General features: G+C 36.4%; 1 protein-coding gene across 1 annotated transcript in view; it reads right to left on the bottom strand.

The window, feature by feature from the left end:
* Positions 1-3,877: 3,877 nt before the first annotated feature.
* LOC116887459 (selection and upkeep of intraepithelial T-cells protein 1-like) overlaps positions 3,878-20,204 on the bottom strand; it is a 28,163-nt gene continuing 11,836 nt past the window's right edge. The window contains exons 3-8 of the mRNA XM_032889070.1: positions 13,748-14,095; positions 11,734-12,015; positions 7,852-7,962; positions 5,664-5,771; positions 4,443-4,565; positions 3,878-3,957 (exon numbers count right to left, since the gene is read on the bottom strand). Coding sequence (XP_032744961.1) covers positions 3,878-3,957; positions 4,443-4,565; positions 5,664-5,771; positions 7,852-7,962; positions 11,734-12,015; positions 13,748-14,095 — 1,052 coding nt within the window. The remainder of the gene's footprint in view (positions 3,958-4,442; positions 4,566-5,663; positions 5,772-7,851; positions 7,963-11,733; positions 12,016-13,747; positions 14,096-20,204) is intronic.

Genomic DNA, 20,204 nt, shown 5'->3' with positions numbered 1-20,204 from the left:
CATTGAGCCTTCACTAAAACAAGGGCCTCTCCTCCCACTGATGCAAGATAAGGCCATCCTCTGCTACATATGCAGCTGGAGCCACGGGTCCTTCTATGTGTACTCTTTGGTGGTGGTTTAGTCCCTGGGAGCTCTGGTGGGGTCTGATTGGTTGGAATTGCTGTTCTTCCCATGGGGTTGCAAACCCCTTCAACTCCTTCAGTCCTTGCCCTAACTTCTCTTTTGGGGTCCTCGTGCTCAGTCCAGTGGTGCATGTGTTCATGGATTTGGTTTGTGAGAATTTTATTCAGTAGTTTTGCATCATCTATATTTTAAAGGAAACTGGTCAACTCAGGGCTTAACTCAACCAAATATACTCAAAGAGAACTATACAAAGAATCAACAATCCAGGCGCTGGTTCTTTGAGAAAATCAACAAGATAGACAAACCTTTAGGCAGACTAACCAGAGGGTACAGAGACAGTATCCAAATTAAGAAAATCAGAAATAAAAAGGGAGACATAACAGAAACATGAAGTTCTAAAATCATCAGATCCTACTACAAAGCCTATGCTCAACAAAACTGGAAAATCTGGATGAAATGGACAATTTTCTACAGATACCATTACCAAAGTTAAATCAGGATCAGATCAACCTTCTAAACAGTCTCATAACCCCTAATGAAATAGAACAGTCATTAAGTTTCCCAATCAAAAGAAGGCCAGGACCAGATGGTTTTAGTACAGAATTATATCATACCTTAAATGAAGACCTAATACAAGTACTCTTCAAACTATTCCACAAAATAGAAACAGAAGAAACACTACCAGATTTGAAGCCATAATTATGCTTACATCTAAACCATACAAAGATCCAAGAAGGAAAGTGTCTTACATGATCTAATTAATGTGTTCTGCTCTTCTTGAGGTTCTTACCTGTCTGAATTTATCTTTCTTTTTATTGCTTAGGAATAGCCTTATTTGAACAAAACTGCTTCTTTACCACATTTCCTTAGACATAAATCTCTATTTTATTACTGACTTAAAACTGTATTTTCAACTCACAAACCTAATACACTAACACATGCAACCATTGGACTGACCACAAGGATTCCAAAAGAGGTGTTAGGGCAAAAACCAAAGAAGCTGAAGGGGTTTGCAACCCCATAGGAAGAACAACAATACCAACCAACCAGAACTTCCTAGAGCTCCCAGGGACTAAACCACCACCAAAGAGTATACATGGAAGGACCCATGACTCCAGCTGTGTATGTAGCAGAGGATGGCCTTATCTTGCATCAGTGGGAGGAGAGGCCCTTGTTCTTATGAAGGCTCAATGCCACCGTGTAGGGGAATTCCAGGGTGGTGAAGTGGGAGTGGTTGGGTGGGTAGGGGAGCACCCTCATAGAAGCAGGAGGATAAGGAGTGATATAGGTGGTTTGTGGAGGGGAAACCAGGAAAGGGGATAACATTTGAAATGTTAATAAATAAAATAAACAATAAAAAGATATAAATAAATAAAAATAAATAAATATTTAAAAGACAAAGAAAGACATTAAAGACAAATTTTGCAAAGAGCACAATGATATTGTAAAGGAATTAGCTTTGTTCCTGATAAAGTAGGTGAGGGAAACTCTTGGTTGTACAAGCAATGGGCGTGCACACACACGCATGTGTTCATGCATCTGTTTGTTTTAGGTGTTTGTGTTAAGTATGTAAATTGTATTAGCAACTGTGTTTGTTGCTATGTGGATCACTGCAATTTTAATATTCTAACTAGATTTTCAACTTTTTATTTAAAGTAAAGTAATTTACTCAAAACCTAACAGTGGAATGCAAACTGTGTGCCAAGGGTTTCTTATCATCTATAATCATCTGGGCATGTCTAAAATTATAGAACCATATTTATTTTCTTTGGAGATCTCAATACTCTAGTCTCTATTAATGCAGTTACAAGTAAGAAAATACATACATTTGTAGTCCCTTAACTTTTGTAAGCAATCAGTCAGGGGAATAATGTTTAGACTAGATACTGTTAACTCGTGTCTTATACTAAAAGTAAGGATATTTGAGAACACATGTGATTATATACTGAGGTCCTGTGAGATACCAGAAGTATTTAGTAAAACAAAAGTAACAACAGAGTTTCCTAGTTTAAATCCATGAGAGGAAAATACACTTAAGGAGGATTCTGAGGGTAAAATGAGCATCTTAGAAAGCAGCCTGACTGGACTTGATTATTTCTTTGGAAAATAGAGTAAACAGTGTATTGAGAAAAAAGAACCAGAGATATTTGTTGTCTTTCTGTCTGTGTGTCTGTCTCTCTCTAAATTCTTGGGACTAAGTTAATAACGAACTGCCACAGGTTATGGTTTACTCAGTTTTGCTATTGAAAATAAAATTGGTGCTTTTATGAAAGATATAAAAAGTTATCCAGGATGTGTGTAGTTTTTAAAGATTTTATGAAACTCCCTTCATACCCATATACCCCCTTAACTGGAAACTTCCAAAGTAAAAGGTATACAATTGTATTATTAACCCTTCAACATAGAAGGAGAAACATACTGCTTCAGGAAAGGGTATAGAGATTTCACCTACACACAAAACCTCAGACTGTAGCCCAATATTCCAACAAAAACTTTGACAAACTGATGTGAATGCAAGATAATGGCATAGTTACTTTCTTGGCAGAAGATTGATACAGAATGTTAATTTGTATTACAGCATGTATACACATGTCTATTGCCTTCTGTACAGTCCAACTGTTGAGTTTTGATTTAGTACTACTGAGGCTTTTAAAGTATTCTTATTTTGGCTTCTCCACCTATACACCAGCAACTTCAACAAAAATTTTATAGAAAACCAAGCAAAAATGTAAATATAGCATATTGTTCTTTTGCATTTAATTCATGGGTCTATTTTGCTTAATAACTGCTCTGCATCATTCATAAAACTTATTACAACTTTTGTTTCATTTAGAGCAAAGCTCACTGGAAATAAGATTATAATTTATTAACACTATATGCATATTCTGTGTAATAATTTAAGATTGTGGGTTATTGGTAGATCAAATAAATAGGTGTTGAAAATTTCTTTACTGGCTTACTTTTTTCATATCTCTTTCTGGTTCCATAAGGGCAATACATTGTAAAATAAAAGAGAGGCATTTAGCTTTAGACATTAGCTATGGAATGTTTCCAAGATGTGAATGTACGGTTGGGAATTTCTGGCCCCATTCCTTGTAAAAAACATGCATGTTTCTCCCTGAATAAATTATGGCATTGCATTATCATTTTAATTAGTTTATTTGATTACTTTTCCAGACCAATTTTCCCTACCTCTTCTCATCCCAGCCACCCCTCCCCCTACTGCACTCCCCTACTACTATCAATTCCTCCTCCAATCTTCTTGAGAAAAGGACAGGCCTCCATGAATATCAGCTAGTTGTGGCCTTTTTAGTAGCAGTGAGACAGGGCACCTCCTCTTCTATTAAAGCTGGATGTAGCAACCCAGCAGGTGGATAGGGTACTAAAAGGAGGCAACAGATTCAGAGATTGCCCTTGCTCCCACTGTTAGAAGTCTCAGCAGAAGATCAAGCTACACAACTGTAGCATATTTGAAGAAGGCCTAGGTCAGTCCTATTCAGGCTTCCTGGTTGACATCTCAGTTTTTATGAGCCTCTATGAATCCAGGTTAGTTGATTCTGTAGGTTTTCTTGTGATGTCCTTGACCCCTTTGGTTCCTACTTTCCTTGCCCTTCCTTTGCAGGATTCCCCCCAGAATTCTGCAAAATAGATAATGAAAGGAGATAAGGAGGGGAACTTCATTCTGACAAAGGAGATTCTCTGCCTATCATTTACAACTGGATTTCTCCACTGCCTACAATATTTGAAGAATTACTTAATGTTTAGATGTGGTTCTTTTGCATCTGTTTCCATCAGTTGCTGAGAAGTCTCTCTGAGGATGATTATGTGGCAAATCTATGAGTATAGTAAAATATTACCAGCATCATTTCATTGACATTTATTTCTGTCATGGTTGTTTCTATACTATTTCTCTGGGCTACTCTGCCTTTGGGTCCTGGCCTGCAAGGCAATGTCAGGGTGGGCTGCTTCTCATGTCATGAGTGTCAATCTGGACCAACATTTCCATCTTAATATTTGAGATGAGGTGGGAACAAACCTTGCAAGACTTCAGAAAATGGATGAAACATAGTAGTCTTCCCACTTTTTCCTGACCCATTTGTCAGAAGTGCAATCAGATCTGAGTATGACACTAGCATCTGAGGCACAAAGATGACTATAACTATATTCCCCAGATCCAGAAGGTCATTGTGGAGCACATACATGCTTTCCACTTTTTTGAGTTAAGATAAAGTGAGTAGCAATTTCAACATTAAGACATCTTTACATCATACCAAAACACACTCTACGAGTCAAGTCAACACACTTCTCATCCCATTTACCTCTCAGTTTGAAGTATGTGTAGGAAATGAGCATGGTAGCAGAAACCATCAGTGAACACAGGATTACACTTAAATCTTCCACCCACAAAATGTCCAATTCAAAATGTGCATCTGAAACAGGAACTGAAGAGAGTTGCAAAAGTTAGAAAGGTGGCAGCAGAGATGGTGCAGCTGGAACACAGACTTACGACAGATGCACTTCTCAGGTTGCACTGCTCTGTGTTTTCTGGATTTATGAGTGAGGGAGAGAAGGCTAACATATCCCAATATCTTACAAGATAGACAACGAAAGGAGATAAGGAGGGGAACTTCATTCTGACAAAGGAGATTCTCTGCCTATCATTTACAACTGGATTTCTCCACTGTCTACAATAAGAATTACTCATAGAACAAGCATATTGATGAATTTGTCTGTTAATTCTAGTTTGATTTTTGGCAGTGCCCATATCTCACAAGAGAGGATTAATTTAAAAAAAATTACTAAAAATACAGCTCGAGTTTGTGAATTCTGCTTTGGGTTCTGAGCTATAACTCAATTGCTATAAAGAATTGCCCCATCTTCATTTTCTTTCACTTCTTTATATAGCTTCTGTTACAACTATAAAATTAAAGAGTCTGCAAATCAAATTATAAGACAGGTAGGTGAGGAGTCAATGGATCTTGCAATCTAAGCCACCGTCACTCTTCTTTTTTTTTTAACAGTTCTTTTTTTTATTTCTTTTTTTTTTTTTTTATTAACTTGAGTATTTCTTATATACATTTCGAGTGTTATTCCCTTTCCCGGTTTCCAGGCAAACATCCCCCCCCCCCCCCCCCCTCCTTTTGGGGGTTTCCCCCCCCCCCCCCCCCCCACTGCTGCCCCCCCCCCCACAATCTAGTTCACTGGGGTTCAGTCTTATGGGACCCAGGGCTTCCCCTTCCACTGGTGCTCTTACTAGGATATTCATTGCTACCTATGAGGTTGGAGCCCAGGGTCAGTCCATGTATAGTCTTTAGGTAGTGGCTTAGTCCCTGGCTCTGGTTGCTTGGCATTGTTGTACATATGGGGTCTCGAGCCCCTTCAAGCTCTTCTAGTTCTTTCTCTGATTCCTTCAACGGGGGTCCTATTCTCAGTTCAGTGGTTTGCTGCTGGCATTTGCCTCTGTAAGTGCCTTACCAGTGACAAGGCATTTGGGAAAAGAAATATTTGCTAGAAGTGTCTACATACTTGATAGCACTTACCTCTTTGTTTCAAATGTAAATACCCCATGATTGATATGACAATCACCACCGAAAATATCATTATTAATATGCCTGTCACCCAAGGAGCATCACATGTACACCTACACCCTGGAGAAACAAAGTTATAATCACCATTTATGGTGTAAATATTCTTATGGTTTGGAAAGTATGTCAAGAAAGCAGGAGCTATAGTCTGATGTCATATTTCTATGTTCATTAGAACCTAGTATGACTTAAGACTAAAGCTCACAGAACTGCTGGTGACATGATGGAGGGGCAAACTGTTTCTAGGATGGAATGAACTTAAAGGATGTTCTGAGACTGACAAGCACACAGAAAGAAGCTCTGCTTTGCTGCCTCTTGTCAATCAGTCTGGGATGTAATAATTCTCATTACAAAGTTAATATTTCCCCCTTGTAAATGATCCATTCAACACTTTCTACACAAAATTAGTAAAATGATAAGTGTTCAAAGTGTGCCAATGAGAAACAGTTGAATAATGGGAGGAGATTTTTAGAGTAAAACTCTATTTAGAATTATTTTTTCTACTGTAAATCTCTCAAGAGCTTTGGGAAAGTCATATTTAAACCTTAATACCTGAATAAATGGATACACAGAAAATGTGTTCTACATTTAAAAAATGTTTTCTATATTTTTAACATTTTAAACAATGTAAGTTTACCATTAAATATATAAAACATCTGCATATGGCATTAGAATCCCAAGGGTGCAATATTAGCATGAATGCCCTCAGAGGTAACTAACATCATAACCTGCTCAACAAGAAGGAATCATGCCTGGTACTGGAGTCCTGGATAAACATCCAGGGCTAGCAAAATTAGGTATGTTAAAGGAGAATCTATAAGTGTCAACTTACTAAGCCTCCTTAATTTCTAAATACAGTGTAAATATTTCCTTAAATCTACATTTTGAAAATATGCAATATCTGTATGCAAATGTAGCTCAGATAATAAAGTGTATTATAGTCTGCACAAAGCCCTGGGATCCATCCCCGACATTGTGTAAAACCACGCTTGCAGCACATACCTATAATATTAGTATTCAGGAGTTTGAAGAAAACAAAGGAAATTCAAGGTCATTTCCAGGGATAGTAAAATTGTGAATAGTATTGGCCACATGCTTCCAGGCATTCCTTTCTACATTCTTTAGATGCAGTAGCAAAAAATGTGAGCTTCTTGACAAGGCTAGGAAGCTCAGACTAAAATAGAATTTTTCAATGTTCAGAGGAAATTAATGAACTTACCTTGAATAACAACAATGTTCTCAAGAATACATTGTAAAATGACTATACAGAGATCACTGATCACAGCAAAGGGATAAGAGACAACAGAGGGAGGTGTACTAATTGTGACATCACAAGTCTGAATTCCTTAACTGATGGCTAAACTATACTTGGAAGGAAATCTAGGATACCTATTGTGCTCTTCCAAAAGCAATCCCTATTTGAGGCCTTTTAAGTGGAGAGTATCCTCAAATCCGAGACAGCTTTTTATTAATTAATTTATTTCTTCACTTTATATCACAACTTCTCCTCCCTCTTCTCCCAGTCCCAGTTTTTGTTTGTTTGCTTGTTGTTGTTGTTGTTGTTGTTGTCTTGTTTTGTTTTCATTTTATTTTTATTTTGCATTGTATTTTTAGGGGAAATTCTTCTCTTGAGCACAGCATAGTTGAGAATGTATGCAAACTTTGTCTCCTATAGTAAATTAATAACCTGATATCAAAATTAGCACCCCTCCCACTGTATTCTATTCAATTTGCTGAGATGAGTGACCTCTCCATGGTCATTTTGTCACGTACAGTCGAAAACATTGCTGTAACTACAGATAAGGTCATTCGATCCTTGAAGAAGTGAAGTGACAAAAGCATTAAGTGTTAAAACATTTGTTAGGTGGGTTTGAGTCTTCAACATAACCAGACAAAAATGAGGTTCTAGAAGACAAACAGCGTTGTCAAGAGATCCAGCAGAAAGAAGTACATGTTAAGAACAAGGGTAGACAGCTAACTGAAACACACACACACACACACACACACACACACACACACACACACACACACACACATACAAAATAGAGCACTTTAAAAGGGAGCCCTGCAAATCAAGGCTCATGCAAAGTTAGCTTCCTTCCCTTCTCCCACATTGCATTGCCCATCCTTCAGCAGTACTTACTGTTATGTTCAGGATGTAGGAGAAAACTAGAAACCAAGATGGAGAGCACCATCACAAATAATATTATACCCAGAATCATTTTCCAAATTATATTCCATGAAAAAAATGCATCTGTAATAAAGGGTTACAAATCTTATAACATAGAAATTAACATGTCTTCAGACCAATGCATTTCAAATGATGAACTTGCAAGGCATGTTCCTCTTCAAGATCTCATATCTCTGGCAGATTAGATGTAGTACATTTTGGAGAAAGTTATCATGGGACCAATGAAAAGCACAGCATTGTCTCTAGTAGAGCTAAGCCAGGCATGAATAAGTTCAAGACTGATGCAAAGTTAAATGAGAGCACTTTTCTTATGCATCCCTTCCCACTTCCTCTCAGGAGCTTATTTGGTAAAAGAGAAGAGGCAAAGCTGCGGGTTCCTTTTCCCTGTCTATGGCTAAATCACAGGTTTCCAGGAACCATGGTAAGTCCATTTTCCAGCCCTTTGTCTAAGCTCTCATACTGTGTGCAGTACTGAATTCATATGTGGATTACATTGAATTTCTGATCCTCCAGCCTTTACCTCTCTAATACAGGGATTACTAAAGCACATAGGAAAGTGCAAAGTATATGGTACTAGGAATTCAACTTATGACTTTGTGCATTCTAGGCAAATACTCTACCAACTGTATTAAAACTCTAGACCTCAAACATGTTTTAAAACAGTTTATCTTCTCTAAGGAACTACTGACTCATACAATATACTTTGTCTGATTTACTTAAATTGTACATAAATAAGAAGTATCTCCCTTTTGTTATTTTTTATATATGCATAAGTTTGTAGGTGCATTATACATGTGTCTATGTGAATGTTTCTCTCTCCCTCCCCCCCTCTCTCTCCATATATATATACATACATATATGTATATATATGTATATATATGTGACATATATACATATATAAAACATACTGTGTGTGAAAGAGAGGAAGTGTGTGTAAGTACATATATATTATATACATATAGGCTATGAACTCTAAAAGGAGGATAAAATATTTAAATTTAGTTCTTACCTTGGAATTATTTTACATTCCTATTTCTGCAACTGTTGTACAAAGATTTACTTTTCCATTGAAGATGTAATTGAATGAGAAAATGCAGTTAACTATAGAAACTAAATTGTCAAAGGCAGAAGGTGAGTTATTCCTATATCTCTTGAGTTCTCAACATATTTCCCTTCATCTCAGTATTCCATTGTCATCATGAGCACATATAAATGCTGACACATGCATGACTGTTTGGCACTTTAAAAGGCACCCTTTAAATTTTATTTTAATTCAGTTATATACATTGGCTTATATAAATATAAATTAGATAATATGATATGCAGTATTTGAAACAGTTTGCAGACATCAGTATATACAAATGACAAGTTTAGACTTTTATACTTTTAATAAATAGGTAGATAAGGGACCATAAATAGAATTGTTATACAATGTGTTAAAAGGAAATAATACTAAAAGAATAAGAAGTTGAAAAATAACAGCATGCCAGATGTATGCAGGGGACAGATGACATGCTTTTAGGTTGTTTTGTATAAGTAGTCTTTTATAAGATGGTTGACAATTGAACAAAGAACTGTGGAAGAAAAGAGGAAAATAAGTAGTATATGCAGAATTTTGATAGTAAAAGGCATTCGAGTGAAGATCTCACAGTCTCCACAGATGAGAAGCAGCAGAACACATGTTGATAGATTTGTGTGGACAATGAAGACCCTTAGTGGATGAGATCAGATAAATTAATGGGCACATACAACACAGAACACTGTGAGGCACTGTTCTGGAAAAAAAACATTTTAATAAGTCTTCCCTCCTATTGGTTAATTATAATTAGTCATAGGCAAGAATGGCAATAAGTAATTTCCAGCTTCCTATTGATAAAACTGAACATGGGTGACTGTGTCTTAAAATTGAATGGTAAGGGTAATATGGTCAAAAGACGTGATAAAGAATCCAGTAAACTTGAATGCATTTTTTCTCTGCCCTGTTATTTTATGAGATGCTCTGTCTCTAAATATATCTTAAATTTGAGAAACAAAGGTTTGACCAACACCTTGTACCCCAGGACTATAACCAGTAGATTCCTCCAGTCCTTAGAAAAGCAACAGTTTTCTTGGTTCCATTACCATGGTATCTTCCTTAAAACTCCTCAACCCTTTCATTTCTTCAATCCCTATATAATATGACAGCACCTGATGCTGCTAGTAGAACATCCACCAAATTTGTCTTCCCACTTTGACTACACGAAAATTAAAGTTACTTATTATGCATTACCATCAAAATCATTTTCTAAATTTTATTAAGCTTATAAATGTGTGTGCATTTCTATGTGTGCACATGTGCTCATGCATGCACATTTAAATATCAAAGAACTACTTAGGCTAGGGGGTTCTATCTTTTTACTTGTGAGTCCCTGTGATCAAACTCAGTTCATTGCCCATCAAGTCCTTTATCTGTTTTTCATTTCAAATATAGGACTGAATTTATGTCATCAAGTCCTACAATCAAATTTCTGCTTTAACATCACAATAGCAATGAGACACTGGATAGACCTACTGCTTTCCCATAAAGAAAAAAGTCAAGCATTACTTCAAGAATTTTGTTCAGAGAATCTGAATATATGAAGAGTAGTTTGTAAGGCAACGAATTCATCAAGCTTCCCTCATGGTGGCTAGCTTGTATAGTATTGGAAGTTTCTATGTGGGTGGCTGGGAGAGAAAAGGCATTAATGGTCCTACCTAATGCTGAACTCTGAATAATTCAATACTCATGTTTGTGGCAAAATGTGCTACTGGAGCAATAGCACAACTATAAAAGAGTAACTGCATTCTGATTTTGATTGTTTGAGACATACTCCACAGGAAGGAATTTCGTGCCTGTTACTGGAATCCTACTCAAAAGCACAGAAACTCACAAACACTAGTGTTGAACCTGCTGTTGATATTTTTCTCAGTTGCTGTGTGTTGAATTGTCTTCTAAATAATTATGTTTATACCCATAATCATAGACTCCTCTCAACCTTGGTCAGAGAAGCTTCTTGTGCAATGGGCAGTAGTCAATGGTCACAATTAACTGAGAATAAGAAATAGAATATTCTCAGCCCCTGAATATGACATCTATATTACATCTATATTAGTCTCACCAGCATTAGGTCTCTGGGAACATTTCTGAAGTGAGAACAGAAAGACTATGCTAGCCAGAAGATAGGGAGGAGTGCTATAAAGGGATATATTTTGGATGTGGTATGGATTATGCAGTCGTGAACCCACAGCAGCTGTGCAAGTCCTCAAAAGATCAAGCAGTCAAAATCCTAGCACAGATAGTGGTAACTGGCGTCCAGGGTCCACTCTGAACTATTTACAGGAGATAGTTGCTGAGAGACAGTAATTCATTCTCTGTTGCAACATGATCACTGGAAGGTTCCCACCACTTCCAGTGGTGCCTCCACAGCCACAGTCACATGAAAAAAACTAACTGGATAGAGTACATTATCAATAACAAAAAGGACATGGAGTTGGGAGATGTGTGTATTGCGGAGGATACGGGAGGGGTGGTATTTAAAGGTAGAAAGGGGATAGGTATGATTATATACAACAATATACATGCAAAAATTTTCCCTAAATAAATTTTTTAATTGCCATAGAACTCCAATATGAGTAAGCAAAAGTGAAATAAAGAATGAGGGAAAATAGAATAATCATGGTAAAAGTAATAGTATAAATAAAACCAAAATAAAGTAGAGCTTTAGAAGTCAAGTCAAGAAAGAAAATGAATCATTCTGTTTATCTTTAAACTATCCTGCAATGGCTGATACTAAAAAACAATTACACAAACTTTACCTGATAAGATAACACTTGTCCTTCCCTCTTGGCCTGTCAGAGGGTTCTGAAGGCAGCAAGTGATTTTCTGGAAGGAGCTGTCACTAATGAGAAGGGATATCTTCATATTGAACAGTCTGTCTCCACCCTGTGAATGGGATTTTGATGCAGCTGGAATGACCTCCCCTCTGCTGTCTCTCCATTCCATGAGAGGCCGTGGGAACCAACCTCCAGAGTGACATTCCACTATCACACCTTTGGTATTAGGTGGATGCACATGAATCTGTACCCGTAAGTTTATAGCTGATTGGGAACACAGGAGTAAAACATTATTTTTATGTTAATAAAAGGGGAAATAAAACTGAAAAAGTAAAATTCTCTCTCACATTTTAAGTAATTGCTAAAACCTGAAGAGGCAGGAGGTCTGGTGGCTTGAGTTTTCAAAATAGAAAAGTACCTGATAGAAATCACAGTACTACTAGCAACATATTCTATATTGTTTATTTATATATTAATTCACTCAAAATGCTATTTTTATATGGACTCACACAAAATGTTTTTTATTAAATCGAAACAAGCTTAGGTCCTTGAAATATAATACAAACCAAAATCAATATCCATATACTATAAAATCAATATCTATATACTATAAAATCTATGGTTTAAAATGTTTTCTCCATAGACAATGCTTAATCACTATTGAGACCAAATTTTAAATGATGAAGTCAACAATATCATAATAAAATTTTGATTCTTTAATTGAAACTTCAACTGTATATTTTGAGTATATAGCTGATGCTTTTGTACAGTATATTTCATATAAAATAACTAATACATTAGTGTTTTCAAAATGCATTATATACCAATTTGGATCAAGTTAATGTCTTTGAAAATGTTCGGACATTATATGGGATATAAAATTTGACTAAAATGTGAGAGGAAAGAACTGCGATTTAACCCAACCCTAAAACAACTCTGTTTTACAAATCTTTCTGGTATAACAAAATTAGCTTATATTGATGTTTGATACAGTCCTATATTCTCCATGAGAAGGTTAAGCTTCTGAAATATGGCAAATGATATTTAAGAAGAGAATGACAAATTTTAAGTTTTATACATACATACAAACATACATACATACATAAATACATACATACACATATAGCTTTGCTGTGATTCTCTCTCTCTCTCTCTCTCTCTCTCTCTCTCTCTCTCTCTCTCTCTCATCTCTCTCTCTCTCTCCCTGCTCTACTCTACAATCCTGTCTGGCGTAGAGCTCTCTACATGGACATGAGTCTCTTAGAACTCTGTGTAGACCAAGCTGACCTTGAACTCATGGAGATTTGCCTACCACTATTTCATATGTACAGGGAACAAAGAGCCATGCCAATGCACCTAGCTTTAAAATATAAATTTAATTAATTATATCGCATTCCTTTAGGTTAGTTCTTAATTATTGGTTTGGAAACACATATGAGGTTCACAAATATTATCTATGAGCTTAGAGGCCAAAACACACATGATCAAAGAATCACTTTCTTTTTTCAATTCCTCACTTTTTTGTATTATTTTCAGATTCATAAGTTTACACAGTGAGAAGAAAAATGTAAATGTGATAATACTTGCAGAGATGATTACTCAGGAAAATTATTCTCTCACAAAATACCCAGTGGATTGATTTAAGGAAAATTGAGACTAAGAATCACCACAAAGAAAACTATTTTAAAATTTAAATCACTGGTAGATATCACACTTTATTAACATATTGTTAGAAATCACTAAGAGGATAGCACAAAGTGTCTTATTGATAAGTTAGAAATCTAGCAATCTGTGTAAACAAAAATCAGAATTTACTGGTGTACTTGATGTATACACAGACATATTTTTAATCTAAGTAAAAAGCAAAATTCATGATACTGAATTTGGTAATACTAATTTTATTTATACACTGAAACACTGAAAATCTATCTAAGTTTCAGACCATGATGAGTTAAAAATGTTGATTTATAGAAATCTCAGAAAGATCCATGCCTACCTGTGACCTTGACCTCTGTGATGTGCTCTTCATAAAAATCACCTTCTTTGAACACGCAGTGGTAAAATCCATCATCATCAACAGTCACATTATAGATCCTAAGGGTCACTTTCCCTTCTCCAATCGCATCTTTTAGTAGTTCTGTCCGTTCCACATACTTGGAGATAATCTCTCCAAACATGTCTTTACCATCTCTGTATAGGTGCACGGGCTCTCTATAGAGGTTCCGGAACCAGCGAATCTCCATGTGCTGGGCTTGTTGTGGTGGAGACAACTGACAACTGAGTTCTAAGTTTCCACCCAATGAAGCCAAGACTGGCCCATCTGAGCCAGTCACTGTAAATAGCTCTGGGAAGGAAAATAAGAATATAAGATAGTAGAGACAGGACATAACTTTTGTTTAAATCAGTCTCTCTCCCTGATCCCTCTATACCTCACCTCTCCTTTCCCCTTCCCCTTCTCCTTTCCCTTTGCCTCCTTCTTTTCAACACACTACAGAAACAAAAGCACCCCTTATTTAAAATCAGCTACTTCATCCCAAAGATATCATAATATATACATTTAGCTGATTTTTGTATTTGATATACTTTATATTACACTATTGTATATAGTGTCTCTTCTTTTTATCATACAGTTACACAGAGTTTTTTGAACTGTGTGATTCTTACCTTTGTTTATTTCTGAATAATTCCTATTTATTGAATATTTTTCTCCCTTCTTCATTCACTATGTTACCATAGTACCCTCTATTATCTGTCTTCAGAATCACCAGCAAGATATAATAAACTACCATAATCTATCCCATTAAGTACCCCCTAGTTAAAGTGTATCTTTGTTGTTGCTTTTCCTTTTAATAAAAGATGGGAATAGTATATTTCTCTTTGGTTAGAGATTCAGAAATTCTCAACTTTGACAACAAGTATCTGAATGGAATAAAATACACAATACCCAAGCTACACTCCATGTACCCAAAGAAGCTAAACAAGAAGAAAGGTTCAAGCTATGATGTTTGAATATCAATTAGAAGGGAGAATAATATTGTCATAAGAGGCTAATGGAGAGAAGAAACTGGGAGGGAGAGGGAGTGGGGAAGGAAATGAAAGGATTTGGGATCAGGTGTCTGGAGGGCAGGAGAGATGGCCAGATGGCCATGAGAATGACCAGTAAATTGTAACTGACAGGGGTATAAAGGAGGGGAGCATCTCTAGGATGAAACAGAGATCTAGTATAAAGGAGGTACCCAAGAATCAATAGGGGTAACTTTAGGTAACCTTAGCTGTGTCTCAGAGAATTGGAGAGATGAAACTTGAACAGGTCATCTCCTATAGCCAGGCAAGAACCCCAATAGAGAGGTAGAGACAGCAACCCATCCACAAAACTTTCAACACAAAATTTACCCTGTCTACAAGAAATGCCGGGTGAGGATGCAACTAAGACTAGGAGATTAGTCAACCAATAACTGGCCCTACTTGAGACACATTCTGTGGGCAAACACCAATCCCTGACACTAGTAATGATACTCTTTTATACGTTCAGACAGGAGTCTAGCATAGCTGCCTTCCGAGAGGCTCCATCCATCAGTTGACTCATATAGATGCAGACACCGAGAGCCAAAAAGTAGATGGAGCTCAAGAACTTCTATGGAAGAATAGGGGCAAGGATTGTGGCCTGAGGGGTATAGGATTTCAACAGTAAGATCAATAGAGTCAACTAATCTGGACCATTGGGCCTCTCAAAGATAGAACCACCAACCAAAGAACATGCACAGGCTGGACCTAGGCCTCAGCATACATATGTAGCAAATAAACAGCTTCGTCTTCATGTGGGTCCAGAAAAATTGTGAGTCTATACCAAAAGTTGTTGCTTATCTGTGAGATATGTTCCTCCAGCTGGGCTGCCTTATCTACCCTCAGTAGAAAAGGATATGCCTAGCCCCACAAAGACTTGATGTGCTAGGGTTCAGGAGAGACCCAGAGGAACTCTGCTCAAATAAGAAGGGAAGTGGGCATGAGAGAAGTATTGTGAGTGAATGGGAGGAGAATAGGGAAAAGAATGTAAACTGAAGAAATAAAAGTAAATAATTTACTAGTAGAGAGATTGATAAATAATAGATAAAATGGGACCATAGATGTCTATTCTAATGACCATGTAATAATATTAGTGTGCTTATATAATTAATAATTAAAAACAAATATCTGAGCATTGCTAAAAATAATTTTATTTGCTTGGGGAAAAAATCTGAAGATTGTGACTTGGGAACCTCAGATGAAGAAAAAATGAGGCATTTGTTTTCAGTGTCTGGCTTACCTCACTCATTATAACTTTTCTACTTCCATTCATTTTACTGTGAAGTACATGATTTCATTTTTCACAGCTGAATAAATAGTATAGTCTAGTATATAAGTGCCACATTTTCATTGTGGAGTGAACATCATGACTTGAAGTTCATTTAAGTTGTTTCCATTTTCTCGCTATTGTTAATAAAGTAGCAATGAAAACAGATAAGCAAATGTCTGTGGAGCAGGATATTAAGTCCTTTATGCATATGCCAAGATACATATTTAGAGTTATTTTTATCTTTTTAGAGGGATCTCCACACTGATTTCCAGAGTGACTGACTGTACCAGTTTACAACCCTATCAACAATGAAGGAGGGTTCTGTTACCCAGTCATTCCTACCAGCATTGGTTGTGCATTGTTTTCTTGATCTTAGTTACTCTGAGTGGGGTAAAATGAAATCCCAAAGTTGTAATGATTAGTATTTCTCCAATCAGTAAGGAAAATGAATACATTTGATATATGTCTTGGTCGTTTTTATTGCTTCACTTCAGAATTCTCTGTTCAGATTCATAGCCCATTTTTATTTTGGCTATTTTTCTTGACTCTTTGTTTTCTGAGTAACTTATACAACTGTATCATAATCCTTTGATTAATAGGTTTGATTAATAGCTGACCAAGAATATCTACTATTTCATGGGATTCCTTTTTGCTCAGTCAGTCGGCTCCTTGTGCAGAAGCATTCCACTACTACTGCCACTCTCCTAATTCAGTATAATTCCTAACTACACACTAAATTTGTATGTTTAAACACAGAGGTCAGGTTTAAACCTGTGCCCTGAGCAGACCTGGAATGCTGACCCCCACTCCTATAACACCTAGAGGAAGCCTGACTCCAGGTGCACTGAAATGCCCATGATCATAAGAGAGGCCACAACATCTGGCACAATATTCACAGTAACTTTAGGTGCTGGCTCCCCACCCACTCCTGCAACACTCAGAGAGGCTTGACTCCAAGGAGCACTGAGACAACAGGAGCTTAGGAGTTTGGTCACACCAAGTCACAGAGACAGCTGGACTCTGAGAAGTTACAATGCAACCAGGATCACAGGAAGACATCCTAAAGTCAGAGACAGCAATAACAGTTAACACTAGAGATGACCAGATGGGAAGAAGCAAGTACAAGAACATAAGCAACAGAAACAGAGATGACTTGTTATCATCCGAATCAAGTTCTCCCAACACAGCAAGTGCTCGATAACCCATCACACCAGAAAAGCAAGATTCCGATTTAAAATCACATCTCATGATGATAATAGAGTACTTTAAGAAGGACATAAATAACACCCTTAAGGAAATACAGGGCAACACAGGTAAACAAGTAGAAGCCCTAAAAGTCGAAACACAAAAATCCCTTAAAGAAATATAAGAAAACAAAAAACAAAAAACAAAACAAAACAAAAAAACAGGTGAAGGACATGAACAAAATATCCAGGATCTAAAACAATAGAGAAATCACTAAGGGAAACAACCCTGGAGATAGAAAACCTAGGAAAGAAATCAGGAATCATAGATGCAAGCATCAACAACAGAATACAAGAGATAGAAGAAAGACTCTCAGATGCAGAACATACCATAGAAAACATTGACACAAGAGTCAAAGAAAATGCAAAACACATAAAATTCCTAATCCAAAAACATCCAGGAAATCAAGGACACGATGACAAGACCAAAGCTAAAGATAATGGGTATAGAGGAGAGCAAAGATTCACAACTTAAAGGGCCAGTAAATATCTTCAACAAAAAGTATAGAAAAAAGCTTCCCTAACCTAAAGAAAGAGATGCTCATGAACATACCAGAAGCCTACAGAACTTCAAATAGACTGGACCAGAAAAGAAATTCCTGTCACATAATATTCAAAACACCAAATGCACAAAATAAAGAAAGAATATTAAAAGCACTAAGGGAAAAGGCCAAATAACATATAAAGGCAAACCTATAAGAATTACATCACACTTTTTACTAGAGATTCTAAAATGCAGAATATCCTGGACAGATGTAATACAGATCCTAAGAAAACACAAATACCAACACAAGCTACTAAACCCAGCAAAACTCTCAATTAACATAGACAGAGAATCCAAGATATTCTGTGACAAAATGAAATTTACACAATATCTTTCCATAAATCCAGCCCTACAAAGGAAAATAGATATAAAAAAAAAGCCAAACTCCAACACAAATACAGAAACGTCACCCTAGAAAAAGCAAGGAATCTTCTTTCAAAAACTTCTCCCAAAAAATAGCCACACAAAAATAATTCCATATCTAAAACAAAAATATCAGGAAATAACAATCATTTTCCTTAAGGTTAAGAATATCAATGGGGTCAATTCCCCAATAAACAAGCATAGACTAACTCCCAGGATCCATAAACAGAACCAGAATTTGGCTGCATACAGGAAATTCACTTCTCTGACAAAGACAGACACTACCTCAGAGAAAAGGCTGGAATTTTTTTACAAACAAAAGGTCCCAAGAAACAAGCTGGCTTAGCCATTCTAATATCAAATAAAATCGACTTTCGACCAAAAGTTATCAAAAAAAAGTAGGGAAGGACACTTTATATTCATCAATGGAAAAACCTGCCTATATGAACTCTCAATTTTGAATATCTATGCCTTAAATGCAAGGGCACCCACATTCATAAAAGAAACTATATTAAGCTCAAAGCAAACACTGCACCTTACACAATAATAGTGCGAGACTTCAACATCCCACTCTCAGCAATGGCCAGATCATGGAAACAGAAACTAAACAGAGACACAGTGAAACTAACAGAAGTTATGAACCAAATGGATTTAACAGATATCTATAGAACATTTCATCCTAAAACAAAAAGAATATACCTTCTTCTCAGCACCTTACGGTACCTCCTTCTCCAAAATTGACTATATAACCCATCATAAAACAGGCCTCAACAGATACAAGAAGATTAAAATAATCCAGTGGATCCGATCAGATCACCACAGGCAAAGGCTGGTCTTCAATTACAACAAAACCAATGTAAAGCCCACATACACATGGAAGTTGAACAATGCCCTACTCAATAATAACTTGGTCAATAAAGAAATAATGAAAAAAATTAAACACTTTTTAGAATTTAATGAAAATGATAGTACAACATACCAAAACCTATGGGACACAATGAAAGCAATGCTAAGAGGAAAACTCATAGCTCTGAGTGTCTGCAAATGTAAAGTGGAGAGGGGATACACTAGCAGTTTGAGAGCACACCTGAAACCTTTAGGACAAAAAGAAGCAAATACAGTCAAGAGGACTGATGGCTGAAAATAATCAAACTCAGAACTGAAATCAAACAAGTAGAAACAAAAAGAACTAAACAAAGGATCACCAAAATCAGGAGCTAGTTCTTTGAGAAAATCAGCAAGATAGATAAGCCCTTAGCCAACTAACCAGAGGGCACAGAGAGCATATCCAAATTAAAAAATCAGAAATGAAAAGGGAAACATAACAAAAGAAACTGAGGAAATTCAAGAAAATATCAGATCCTATTACTACTCAACAAAACTGCAAAATCAGAAGGAAATGGACAATTTTCTAGACAGTTATCAGGAACCAAAGTTAAATCAGGATGAGGTAAAACATCTACAACATTCCCATAATTCATAAAGAAATAGCAGTCATTAAATTCTCCCAACCAAAAAGGACCAGATGGACTTAGTGAGGAATTGTATCAGACCATCAAATAATACTTAGTACCAGTAGCCTTCAAACTATTCCACAAAATAGAAGCAGAGGGAACATTACCCAATGCACTCTTTGAAGCCACAATTACACTTATATCTAAACAAAAACTGAACAAAGAAAGATAACTTTGGGCCAATTTCCCTTATGAATATCGATGCAAAAATAAGGGAAAGATTAGGAAATCAATGCCTATACCTAAACATAGTAAAAGTAATATACAGCAAACCAGATGGTATGATAGTATAATTAAGTGACCCCAAAAGTTCCACCAGAGAACTACTAAGCCTGATAAACAACTTCAGCAAAGTGGTTGAGTATGAAATTATCTCAAACAAATCAGTAGCCTTTCTCTACTCAAAGGATAAACAGGCTGAGGAAGAAATTGGGGAAATAACACCTTTCACAATA

The sequence above is a fragment of the Rattus rattus genome, chromosome 1 (assembly GCF_011064425.1).
Source record: "Rattus rattus isolate New Zealand chromosome 1, Rrattus_CSIRO_v1, whole genome shotgun sequence".
NCBI lineage: Eukaryota > Metazoa > Chordata > Mammalia > Rodentia > Muridae > Rattus > Rattus rattus.
This window is presented reverse-complemented; position numbering and strand designations above follow the sequence as displayed.